Raw genomic sequence first — 13,817 nt, forward strand, 5'->3', positions numbered from 1 at the left:
GCCAAGATTAATCTGTTTATTCATCTGTCATTTAGTTTATATTTTTCTGAATATGTAGGGCAGATCGTTCTCTTAGAAGTGCAGCATATGTTTTACTTTGTCTTTTTAGAAGCGATTGTGCTGCCTGCCTGTGCATCTAGTGTACAGTATGGTCTCGATTCATCAAGACTGGCAGTTTTTTTAATCAATCTTGAAGAGGCGGCATTGTGGAGTTAGACACTCCTGATTCATGGTGAGCTGCACGCCTCTTCATGAATCAGGAGTGTCTGACAAGCAGTTTACACCTCTGTGCCTCACGCCAGAAATCTTACACCACTCTTTGACTGGAGTAAGATTTCTGACGTAAATAATGCTACAGCTTATCATGGATTAGATGAGCCGTGGCGTCAGACCTCCACCGCGCCCTAGCTCCAACCATTTTGGCATTGCTGGGAAACTGCCAAAAGTTGCTTAACTTTTTTGTGCAACTTCCAAATTGCCCCCAAATTTTGTGACTCTTTAAAACAGTTTACACCAGAATTCTGGTGAAATTTCTTTGAATCCAGGCTTGTGTGTGTATTATGACACAAGATTCACTGATTTCCTGGAGGAAAAAAAATAAAGACCAAATTTTAAGTAAATTTTCACTCATTTGAGATTTTTTTTTGTCCGCTTGTTGCGTTCTTTCAAAAATAGTGCACTTAGTCGAAGTCCAGTTTGAAAGTGGATCCAATGTAGCTATTATGGGATATTTCATTATTTAAGGGTTTGTCCACTAGTATTTATATTGATCACCTATCCATGGGATTGTTGATCAATATCAGACCTATGGGGGTTCGACACCTTCACCGATCAGCTTTTATCACTTTTTACGATGGTCAGATGTAAACTTAGTACACAGAGGAAAGCCACTTCTTTGCTTTTTTTGTTTGGTGTGGGGGAAGCGGGGGCGGGGGAGTGGGGTGGGGTTGTGCTTCAACTGCCCATGAAAGAGTTTTATGAAAGTGTAGAACCCCTTTAAAACTGCATTTAGTTGTGTAGTATATTGGTGGCATTTCCTTTTTATAGGTGAGATAATCTTCTTTTTGTTAACTTCTCATACAGATGGAACGTTGCTGGAATCCAGGGATCTCTCTTCAGTCTCTTCGTTGAGCCAATCTATTTCTCCAGTATTATTTTGGGCAGCCTTTATCATGGTGACCATCTCTCTAGGGCTGTGTACCAGAGAATATCTGATATAGAAGACTTGCCCCCACTGTACTCTCTAAACAAACCTTTACTGAGTGGTAGGTTTTTTACAATACTATTTTAAGCCTAGTATTCTGTAAAAATGTTGTTTTATATCCCTTCAAAATGGAGTTATGGGACAGAAGCTGTTTAATAGTTTTTTTTAAAAAAAAATATTAATCTCTTTTATGGACCATCTTTTGTGGTTGAGCAAAATAGAAATGGAGAGCTGTCAGGATTTGTTTTCTTAACTGTTACAGCCATGTATGGGAGATCTGTTGTCCTGCTTCTCCTTTTTATTTCAGGAGGAGGATGGGATGGTTGAAGAAGAGAGGAGAAACTAGATCTAATATATTAGCCAGTTCAGGACCAACCATTTTCCACAGTTTCCCGACAAGGCCCATTTTCTCGTTTTTTTGTACATGCACTTTTATTGGTTCTAAAAAAGAAAAAAAAAAGTTTCTTCTTCCGATATTCAAACAATATTTGGTGGTTTTTGTTAAATTGTGTTCCCCTTTCAGTAGAACTTTATACATTCAACATTTTTATCCTGTTACTGCAGTGGGGCAGGAAACTGCAATTAGTACACAATGTGCCCCCCCCCCTTCTCCCGTATGCTAAAGACCTTTTGGGTGGTGTTTTGACATATTAATATATTCTTTTCATTGCTGATTTCCCCTGTAACTGGGATTTATATATTGGCCTCAGTTACCGTGGAAATTCAAACTCCTGGCTGCATAGCAGAGCTGACTGGGTCTCCTAAGACCCTCCAGTTCCTGTTCCCTCTCTGCACTTGATGATCGCTGGGCCTGGAGGAGGAAGCACTGTAAGTCATTCCTACTCTGTGTGTACACAAGCACTGGTTCATTGATCTGTATACAGAGATTCTGAAGTTAATCTCCTCTGAGGAGTCTGACAGCCAGCTGTTTTATAATGTCAGTGCAGAGAAAAGTCTGGATTGCCTGTAAGTTTATGGGCAGTCAACACGTGTCATGTGTTTATCTAAAAACTTTGTCAGAAGGGTCTTACCTGCTTTCAGACCTGACAAAACGTTTTCTGAATGCATTATATCTTCACGGTCTGTTACAATCTGCAGCAGGCCATAGCACACATACATGGGTATCCGTATCCACAGCACGAGGGAATGCTAGAGGGTGACAAAAGCGCACATAAGGTATTTCCTGGATATACATGGTGGTATAAATGCGGTAGTATTCACATTGTAGGGTTGTCAGGCACATCTATATTGGCATGAAAAACCATCTGCTGCTGCTCCGTGCACTGAAGGGGAAACCTCACCATAGACTTGAAAAGCCGAAGAGGAGTAAACCATGGGCTGGGTGAATAAAGAATACCAATGGAAATGGAAAGATAAGATCCATGTAGTTTATTATTGACGTGTCTGTGTCAGATATACGCCTTCCTCAATATAAAGCCACAATTTCCACACTATGACTTTTGTACTGATCATACTGGGGCTTAAAATTCATGCTTTAATTCATGCTAAATATCTTCCATCAGTTTAACTAGAGTTCACTTCCTGTGATTTTCTTTTGTGTAGTTTGTTTTTTCTTTTTGCCGCAGTATCACTAGACATCCTAAAACTGACCTTTTTTTTTCGTTTTTCTTTTGTGTAAGGTATTAGTAATGCAGAAGCACGCCAGCCGGGCAAGGCTCCCAGTTTCAGCGTCAACTGGACAGTAGGTGATGCCAGCCTTGAAATCATTAATGCTACAACAGGCAAGGATGAAATGGGTCGGGCATCACGTCTCTGTAAGCATGCTCTCTTCAGTCGATGGATGCGTATTCATGCTAAGGTGAGTTTTAACGTGTTTAGAGTCTCAGTGGGTGCGTGTATTACCTCTACAAGGAAATGCTCTTTTACACAATCTACCAATCTGCTTTGCTGTTATTTCATAGAACTACTTCATGAAGTACTCACTATAGAGATTGTGTATGGATTTGTATGTGTGTGTATATGGGTATACAGCAGGTGAAATAAATATTGAACACGTCACCAATTTTCCAAGTAAATATATTTCTAAAGACGCTACCGACATGTAATTCTCACCAGATGTCTGTAAAAACCCATCCAATCCACACAGGCAAATAAATTACACCATAGACGTCCATAAATTAGGTTGTGTGTAATAACGATTTTCCAGAATGAGCTGTGTGTGTATAAGCAAATTATTTATGTCCTTTATAACTTGCATTCTGCATTTTTGCATTTTCACCAGTTTCCCTATGCAGTTACTAGAAGCTGCAGAGCTGCTTCTTATGTGCTCTGCTTGTTTCTCCCCTCCCCATCTATAGACTTCTATAGGCAGCAGGTGCAATTTGATCTCTCAATGAAGACAGATCTGTAGACATATTTGAGAAGTTTTTGAAAATGAATTATCAGTGAGGGAGAGAAAATGTAACATAGGTGGGGAAAGAGGCATTTTCTCTATTATAGTTATTACATGAATTTTTTTTTTTATTCGCTCCGATTATTGATTTATGGAAAAAATAAAGTTCAAGTATAGTTACCCTTTTTTAAAATTATTTCTGGTTTCATTTCACAGCTTTATTCCAACCTGAGATGTAAAATTGGGAAACCCAATCTATACTATGATACCAAGCAGTCGGCCCTGGAATACCAAGTTGCAAAGGAGTGCGTCTTTAAAGCCTTTCAAAAGGCCGGACTTGGAGCCTGGGTGAAAAAACCTATAGAGCAAGACCAATTTCCCATAACTGCTTAAAGTCATGAACAAATCTTAGTTTAGTCTTTCCTTTGTCAGGCAGGAGTATCTGGACACTGTAACCTGGTTATGATTTCTCAGTTCTGACGTGCCAATCATCCTCATCTGCCTTTTTTTATCTCTCCCTATCTTTTAACCTGTAATTTTGAAATCATCCATTGTTTTATAGGATCTGGAAAAATACTAATTCTATTTATTCCGTAGTGACCAAAGGCAGTCTATTTTTTGTAAGCACCTGCCTCCGTTTTTATTTTACGTAAAGTGTATTCCCTGTAGCTGGATCTCTCACCTCTGTAAATTGTAGATACTTCTGACAGCACCAGCGTGCTATACAATGGGCAGCTGATCTGAACTTGGAAAGTGAATCTTATTTCACTGCAGATATGTTATTATTCATGGTTTTACACTGTATTACTTATTGGCGTATTTCATGAGCTTTGTTTTGTGAAATCGAGCCTGCTCTTAAATAATATAACAAGCAATATGTCCGCTTCAGGTTGGCAACTGTTCATTTTTACCATTCCTTGCTAACATGTCCTTGATTGGAAAATCAAAAACTGGTGTCCTTACTACTCTAATACTAGGGTTCATAACCAGCTGCTACACATCTGTGTTATTGATATCTGGGTGGCTAAGATTTTATTATGCAGGTTCGGTTCTGTATTTGTCTCATTTACCCATGTTGTGAATTCTGAATTTTGATGTTGGTAACTGGATTGAAATACATTTGTATTTTTCTTGATCTTTAAGATGTAATTGCGAACCAAAGCTCATGAAGAAGTAAATGGTTTGCTGAAAATACAGTATATTCATAAACTATTTTTTTTTTCTCCAGGAAAAAGTCACTTTGCATTTGGTACCAGGTTCTAAATCGGTTTCTATGACCTGTAGACCTTGTTATAGGAGAGGATCTTATAAGAATGTAACCTTTTCGTTTAGGGACAATGTCATTATACCGAAATACTGACTGATACAGGGACCACTTTATGGTTTCTCTACAATAGCTAGAATTTACTAAACCTTTATTTTTCCAGTGAAAATCAGCTGCGGCTTCAGACAAATGGGGCAGTGCAGAGACTGCTAGTGTATGCTGACAGAGGATACAGTGCTGGGAAATACAAGCCGGAGATCACTCTGTGACTGCAGCATCCTTCACCTTCATTACCTGGTATCTGTGCTTGGCCACATACAATGGTGTCACCGCTTCATGTAGAGGCAGCTGCAGGAGGATATCTTCCATCCCCGGCTGTTATGTGGAGTGCCTATCGCTGTAGCATAAGCTGAACGGACTCGGTGCCTTCATATAGGCTGTGTGCACAAACCTTTTACTTAAAGCAAACCTCTCAGCAGGATTTAGCCCTATAAACTAAAGGCATGGCTGTAATGGAGCTTTGATGCTGATTCCTCGGATACCTCATGTGAAGGGATCCGCTCAGTGGCTTCTGAATACTCACCTTCTGACTTTTTCATAAAATGATCTTGTGTGTGCTTCGGGGTGGGACGCGGGGGCAGGGTCTTCTTCTGGTTCTCTGCCCTCTTCTGCTTCTTCTGCAGGCAACTATTATTCAGTGACCGGTCTCCTTTTTTAAATTCTGCGCCGCCACTATCATTTTATGGGTTGCACATGTGCGCAGTGGAAATCTGCGTCCTGAGTGCAGGACTTCAATAGCATGACGTATGCGCAGATCCAGATTTCTGCTCAGTAAGTTTTTCACTAAGCTGCAATCTCAATCTACGCATCCGCCGCCTCCAGCACCATTTTATTGAAGTCCTGCACTCGCACCGCCCACACGATGATGGCGGTGCTGAATTTTTTTAAAAAAGGCAGGTCACTGAATAATCAGTAACCTGTACAAGAAGCAGAAGAGACTGGTGAGGGGGCAAAGAACCAGAAGAGGACCCTGCCCCCACGTCTCGTCCCGACACACACAAGATGTCATTTTCTGAAAACCTCGTTAAGCCACCACTCGTTAAGCCACCACTCGTTGGATCCCTTCACATCAGGTATCATATTAATGAGCGTCACAGCTCCCATTATAGCCATGCCTTTAGTTTATAGGGCTAAATCCTGCTGACAGGTTCTCTTTGACCCTTGCACACACAGTGCAGTTTAGGTCTTATATGTGTATATAGTGTTTTGATGCATCGTGAATCACATATACATCTACAAAATGTCCCATAGGGGCAGCAGACAAGGTTTTGTGTGCAATTGTTTTATGAAAATGCTTACTATAAAATACCATTGTTTTGGATGCACGTCATCCGCTTAGCTTCCACAACATGGTAATACGCCATTTATCCAGTGCGTCCTGAGCTCCGTGTGTGTGAATATACACATACACCTCACACTCTTTGGGCTTAGGATTATATACATATAGGCAGACTGTACAATGGGCACTTTTTGTTTCTTTTGTTATAAGTAGGAAAATTGGAAATTGTACCTGAACTTGGCCCATTTGTAAGACCTTGATGGAGGGAATGCTACTTAGGGTAGGTCCACACAACTGTTTAGTTTCATCCAGAAAAACAGGATGTATTTTTTTGTTTTGCAGTTGTCCGTATACAGTCTGTTTTTTTTACTTTTTATTTTACAGCAGCAGCTATTAATCATTTAACAATATCATTTACAATTTCCTATATTACAGAATTGCAATCTATCTATAAAAATCAGCTGCTGCTGTACGGGGGCTTTTGATTTTTTTTCTTCCACCCATAGACTTGAATGGTGAGTCTCATCCGATTTCCTGAGTTAAATCATGCATGATGCTATTTTTTTCATCCACATATTCGGTCAGTGAAGAATCATTCATCTGTACTGCGCCATTGAATAATATCTGTCCAAGTGCGATGCGTTTTTTAATGTATAGATCTCAGACTGAAATCTAGTCGTGTCCACGAGCGTATAGAGTGGGAATCTCTGAGCCCGGCCCTATTCATGATTAGTTCACTAGCCTTGGCCTGCGCAGCCGCAGTCTCACTGCCCCATTAGTTTTGGCTGATGTTGCCTTTCACTGAAGGACTGTTTGGCATGACCTAGCTCAGTAGTGCAATGTAGCAAGTAATTAGACCTCACACTTCCCCTTTTGAAAAGAAGCTGGCTCCTGTAACCCCCTAATTGCTGAATGGCCTGAATTTGGATCTCCATTTTATGTAGTTGATGCAAACCTTACATAGCATTTCCTGCTGGCTATTCACATAACTGCTGGGCCAGGCTGTCGCTGCTGGAGCGGCTTTGTGGTATAGGGAGCGGGACTCTTATTGGTTTTCTTAATAGAACATAAGACATTATTCTTGTACTTAACACTTTTTCCTCTGGTGTTTTACCAAACAACCTTTGTTCAATGTTAAAGGTGAAGTAAGAAGAGATCTGGTTAAGAAGCAATAATTTTCTACGCACGCATGTTACCTTGGCTCTCAATAACATTAGTGTATGCATTTGTACAGAACTTGGAAACCTTGGTGGGGGTGGCGAGAGAAAGATAAAGAAGGGTCCTGGTTAAAGCTAAAATCCCTTCCTCTCCCCTGATCTACACTAGCTTTACTTGCTGAACCCTGAGGAAGATGTCTTGGACTATAGATCGCTGTGCTTTGAGAACAAGGACTGCATTGCTCCCCTAAATTGACCTGCTGCCAAAGCCGGTCTTCAGGTGTAGCAGACTATGTTGGCAGGGCCTAGGGTTGCTGCAAATTTGTGAATCAGTCTCTTGCTGTAACCTGGACAACAGAGCTCAAGTTCCCAAATGTACTTACTTTCCTTTTAAAGATGGGACATTAGACAAAGTGGAGCTAAACATTGGATCACTTGCACACACAGTGTAATTTCTGCCTGTGTGCCATGTCTGTTGCAAAATTTGCAGGTTTTGTTGTAGAGGTCACACCTGACCATTGAAGTTAATGAAATCCCTGGACCGTATTGACCTGCTCTGAATTTAGAAGTCTTCAGCTCGTGTGAAACATCTGTGCTGGAAATGGCCGAGCTGTAGTCTAAATCTTACCCAAAACCGCCTGGAAAATCTGCAGCTTGTTCTCACCATCTGCATGTACCCTAACAGCTGGCTCATATTGGTCAACACTACACTGATGGTGGTGAGATGCTTATTATGAAGACTGATTTGTAGTTATGAAATGTGCATTAATAGGCTAGACCCCATATAGGCCGTGTGAACAAATGCAGCTGGAGGTCTGTACATAAACATGCAGCCAACAAGTTTTGGCGATGGGAATGAATGATTGCAAAACGGAGAGACAAATGGTGGATTTGCTGAGCCTGGACAGAGCATTTGGTATAGAGGAACAATATTTTATCTAAAACTACTTTGCCCTGGGGCTCCCTGCAGATATTACAGTGGCCAGATGGGAACGTCTACACTATACTGGTTCTGCTGATATAGTGACCACCCTACTGTGCTCCGTTTAATAGTGCCGCTAGCTGAATGCAGTTTTTTTTTGCTGCTGATGAAGGTCATACAATACACCATATTCTGTGAGTCATGTCAGATGGGAAAAATAAAGCACTTCTCCAGCGCTGATGGTTGTGTCTCAGCAATAGAAGTCTTTAGAGAAGTATAACCACACAATCCATGAAATCTGTCAGATTCCTCTCCACTCCTGATTTACACCTGGGCACGTTACAATGTAACCGTCATTTTCTGACTGCAGCGTCCTTTCCTTTGCCGTCCCCTTCATCTTCCACCTTTCATGCAGGTCCGTCCACGCTGTTCGTTTAGGATGTTCTCCAGTCTGTGTGCTCAGCTATTGCACTTTGTCTTTGGAACATACATGATAAATATAGAGGGTTGTATGCAATAAAGCAGGGATTGTGTGTGTATATAAAATAATATATCTCCACTTCTTAGTTGTCTGTCATTATTGTATCTGGAGTTCTTTACTAAAAGAGAGGAGTTATTCCCTAGAGATAGGACTATTGTAAATGGTAAAATTGAAATAGATCCAAATATAACTTTATGGATAGCGCCATTTTAAACAATAATTTTGGAATAATTAAAAAGGGTTTGTCATTGAAATTTGATTTGTCCATGATAAAAACAGAACCTGGCTGTCTAAAGATGTCCTGTTATATCTGTCAGCAGCCGATATCACAAGATGAGAGCTCAATAGATCGTACTTATATTTTAAGACCATCGCAGAGATGCTCAATCAAGTTTTAAACCTGGAAAATTTACAAACCACTTCTACATCTGGGTTGTTTTGCCAGATTCCTCAAGCAATTCCTGAGCTGCCCTGGGCAGTGTGGCCGGGGGTATAACATTACTAGCAGGCCATTGCCATGAAGAGTTGTACTTGATCTGCAACAATGTTTAGGTTGGTGGCGTGTGTTACAATAACATCCATATGAAGACTGTGACCCAAGGTCGCCGTGACCCAAAGTCCTCCTGCCCCCTGCTACTAGCGTGTCTTACTCCCGGTGTCATCGTTTTCTGAGGTAAGTGATTTACACAAACCCACTTGTATATAATGCATTTGAACACTCCCCTTCTCCCATTGTTCTATGGTCCAGGTCTGATGTTCACATGCCCATTGTAGTTGCTTTTGGCAATGTCCCGGAGTCAACATTGACAAAAAAATGAAAAAGCAGGTAAACATTATTGTACACCTCATATAGTATGTTCATGTTCCTTTTCTTTTTGATTACATATGTTCCTCTGAAATCCTAGACCCTGCTATTATCAGCTGTGGAGTCTTGTGTATCACTGTACTATCACTTCACATCCGGAGAGGCTTTCAGCCTTGTAATGCTCTCTTGCTATGGAAACAAGATATCTGGGTTGGTGCAGAGATGTATATCCATATAGATTAAAGAGAACCTGTCACCATAAAATGTAGTTCAATCTGAATGCATCATGTTAAAGAGAAGGGATAGACAGCAAATGAATAGTTTTGTGAGAAAAGATGTATAACCTGTGTTTTAATCATTCAGTCCTCAACATTTCTGAGATTTTTGGTCCACTGGGCTGTCCTATCAGTGACTGACGGCCATCTCTGTGTGCACACTGATACATAGAAAGTTGTCGGTCACTTATGGGACCGGCCACTGGACCCAAAATCTCAGAGCAGAGGATTAAATTATTAAAACACAGCTTTTCCCACAAACCAATATATGAATCTGATCATCTCTCCATATCAGACTCGGGCCATATCAGATGACACAAATGAAACTTGCATATGTTGTGAGATGCTCTTTGTATTGGGGTCTATTGTTCTGAAGCTTTATGTCCAATAAGTCCCTAAGGCAAGGCTGGGGAACCTCAGGTTCATGGGCCGTTTACGGCCCTTGATGACATTTTAACCGGGCCCTGGACAGATTCCTGAGCACTGCAGTACTTGGGCCTGCAGCCGTGTTTTGATGGCCGCCGGCCCATTAATTTCTTCTTCCTCTGTGAGCACACGCATGCAGTGTTCACTACTGAATGCTGAGACACGTGCAACAATGAAAGATTACGTTCCAGCATCAGGACGTACTTTGTGGGCAGAGTTGGCGTGCAACTTGTGCGGCCCCTGAAGGATGGTATAAATATCCAAATAGGACTTGGCAGAAAAAAAGATTCCTCTCCAATGGGGATATGTGCACGGCGACTTCACTGAGTTTTTTTTGTAATCGGAAGATGTTTCAGGAAACTGCCGGCTGTGTTTTTATTTAATTGTCTATTTTTGGTGTCTTTTTGGACTATTTTTTTGTTTTGTTTTTATTTACTGTATTTATGAACTTGCAATGTCAGGCAAAATGTATTTTTGTCCTAGTTTTAAAAATGAGAGATGTCTTAAATCTCCACCCCCTACTCATTTGAAAGAGGCTACATAGAACTCACTCTCCCCCCCCCCCCCCCCCCCCCAAACAAGGAATTTTTATAACAGCCATAAAACCTCAGCCAGAGCAAGCATACTGGTGGAAACTGGAAATTCCCTCCAAAATCCTATTGTCTAACTGTACAAACTTTTAATGTCGATTTTAATAATGCCCATGACTGTCACAAACACAGGGACCACATTTTTTAGATGTTCACCTTTTTCCAATTGTGATGGTGTGGTTTTCGTGGCTGGAAGTCCACCAGGAACCTGGGAAATGGGTTCTGCGCTTATGAGCATCATAGAGATATCATATTTGATATCCATCTTCATGAATAGTGGTGATTGCAAACATGATGTATCCATCTTTGATGTGGGACTCCCCCATACCAAGATATGAAATCTGAAAGATTTTTATGTCTTAGGCAGCTGGGTGGGTTCACAAAACCGAGCCCTCGTGTGAGGTAAACATGGGTGTCTCCTAGGGTTTTGGCCCCTTACTAAAAACGAGAGCGGCCATTTTACTTCATTCTTACCCAGGGATGTCAGACGCATGCACTACTCGCTGCGTGGAGCAATTACACCTAATTTCCAGGGAGCTGTCTCTCCCCCCCCCCCCCCAGAATCTGAGACCATCACCTCGTAGCTTCGTTCTTCTTGTCCTATGTCGAGCAAACACGTTCCTCACCCGCTAATTCACGTTACCTAACGGGTACCCGATCCACCTGTTAAGCGATCGGTGGTGGCTGTATACCAGTATTTATGTGATATTGTGGTTTGAGGGTGGCTGGACGGAGGTATATATACGTTCCTGGAAGGAACTGGTGGTATATATACATCCTGTCACATCACGTGCCAGAATAGTCGACATAAATTAGAGCAGCTGCGCCCTGTTGCTTATCCTCGGTCAATACCGTGTTTGACCAGCAGGATAAGGGGGCGCCAGAGGGCTGCAAGGTCTGACCAAGTGTTTTCCCTGACAATTGGTGGCAGCGGTGGGATCATAGGACATTAGTGATCTGGTTTGAGCAATCATTCCTCTCACTAATAACTTGCACGGTTCTTACCTGGACCCTGCACAAAAGTTTTGAAGATCGAACTCCGTGTTTATTAGATCTGAGAAAATACTGTATGTGTAGCAGTTACCCCTACCCTTCTTCATTTTTTCTATCTTAATTTTGGTGATCATGGTCATCGTTGGGGAGCTCTGGTCCAGCCAGCAGAAAAAGGACACTCTTACTGGAATATGTATAACCAAAGGCATTGACCCCCTCGGCGAAAACAAAGAACAAATGCCTGCTGCACTGGCTCAACTGGATGCTGAGCAAGCTCGTCTCCAGACCTCAGCAGGGCCAGGGGTCAGCCGAGATATGGACAGTACTGCTGCAGGGGTCCCACCGGTAGACGCACGCCGCGTCAGCGACCAGGGCAGCGTGGACCCCTATTTGCAGATGGCTCTACAGCAACTTCCTGCAGAGGATCATGAAGGACGGCTGAAAGTAATTCAGCAGCACCAGGAGGCCGAGCGAGAGGCCCAAACCCAGAGGGCCCATGAACTGCAGATGGCCCAACTCGGGATCCCAGCATCCGCATCACGGAACAGTGAGACCAACAATGCGACCGTGTTTAAACCCCGTCCAGAGCATTTTCCTGTGATGGAAAAGGACGGCGACCTCGACACCTTTCTGAGGGGTTTTGAAAAGACTTGCAGACATTACCTGCTGCCTGAGGGCCAGTGGGCCTGATACTTAACTGCAGGGCTGTGAGGCAAAGCTCTGGATGTGTTTGTGGCTCTTCCTCCGAGCCTCGATGGGAACTATGATGCCATTAAGCAGGCCCTAATCCAGAGGTTCCAACTGACTCCTGAAGTGTACCGTAAAAAGTTCCGGAACGTCCAACGTGGACCGCACGACAGTTACAGCGATGTGGTGCATGGGCTCTGAACCAACTTTGAGCAGTGGATCCAAGGACTGTCAGCGACCACCTTTAAGCAGCTAAAGGACCTGATGGTGAAAGACCAGTTCCTGCATCTGTGTCCGACTGAGGTACGGGGCAGTTCGTGATAGATCGGGAGCCACCAGATGCCAATAAAGCAGCGCAGATCGCAGACACCTACGAGGCCAACCGGAGGTGCGGAAGCCGGTCGTCGCCAGCTGGAAAGGGGGTAAGCCATCTACCACCATCCCTGCCCCTGCCAGCCGACCTTCCGGAGGCCTTTTCCCCGTTACCAATGCCCGGCCTGCATCTGATGCCCGCAGGTTTTATTTCTGCAACCAGACTGGTCATCTCAGCGCCACTTGCCCAGAGAAGCAGAGGAAGAACCCTCCCATCCAAGGCCCCAGGGCCTAATGCATCAGTTCTTTTGGTGGGTGGGCCGGTTGGGAGGGCCTGTGAAAACTTGCAGTCTGTCATGGTGGGGGACACGGTCACTGTAGGCCTCAAGGACACTGGGGCCGAACGAACCCTCATCCGACCCGAACTGGTGTCCGCTGAAGAGCTTATTCTGGGAAAGACCCTGACTATCACCGGGATTGGGGGCGTCCGATGCCCCTTGCCCATGGCCCGGGTTTTTATTGATTGGAGTGTGGGGAGTGGGGTGAAGGAAGTGGGAGTATCGGAAAATCTACCTGCAAATGTTTTGTTGGGAACTGATTTGGGGAGGATGTTTGCTTATTATGTCCCTGACACCCCTCCCCGATCTGATACGGTTGGTAAGGTTAATGCTGATAATGCGAATGTCAATGCTTTACATGATGATGATGATGTATTGGAAGGTACAGGAGAACTCAGCCATGTCACGCTGCGGGGTGATATTGCTGAGGATCCCCTCACAGGAGCAAGTGTCGGTGCTAAAGGTAATGGGGAGAGGCACAGGGACCATGAAGCAGGTGGTGCTGTGCCAGTGACCAGTGTCACAACAGATGGTGACCTGGCTGATGGTAGCTGCCCCATACGTAGCATTGTGCCTGAGGTAATGGGGGAGGATGGGGAAGTAGTACTCATAGCCGCGCAGGCTGATGGGACGGTGTTATTCCCCGGGGAGACGGCCTATATAGCCGCTGT

General features: G+C 43.3%; 1 protein-coding gene across 4 annotated transcripts in view; it reads left to right on the plus strand.

Moving 5' to 3' along the window:
• ADARB1 (adenosine deaminase RNA specific B1) overlaps positions 1-8,801 on the plus strand; it is a 105,244-nt gene extending 96,443 nt beyond the window's left edge. For all 4 annotated transcript variants that reach the window (XM_073646557.1, XM_073646558.1, XM_073646556.1 and 1 more), the window contains 3 exons: positions 1,084-1,265; positions 2,845-3,023; positions 3,774-8,801. In XM_073646557.1, coding sequence (XP_073502658.1) covers positions 1,084-1,265; positions 2,845-3,023; positions 3,774-3,950 — 538 coding nt within the window. In that variant the 3' untranslated portion in view covers positions 3,951-8,801. The remainder of the gene's footprint in view (positions 1-1,083; positions 1,266-2,844; positions 3,024-3,773) is intronic.
• The last annotated feature ends 5,016 nt before the right edge of the window (positions 8,802-13,817 follow it).

The sequence above is a fragment of the Phyllobates terribilis genome, unplaced genomic scaffold, assembly GCF_046119375.1.
Source record: "Phyllobates terribilis strain yellow unplaced genomic scaffold, ASM4611937v1 Scaffold_9__5_contigs__length_417890890, whole genome shotgun sequence".
NCBI lineage: Eukaryota > Metazoa > Chordata > Amphibia > Anura > Dendrobatidae > Phyllobates > Phyllobates terribilis.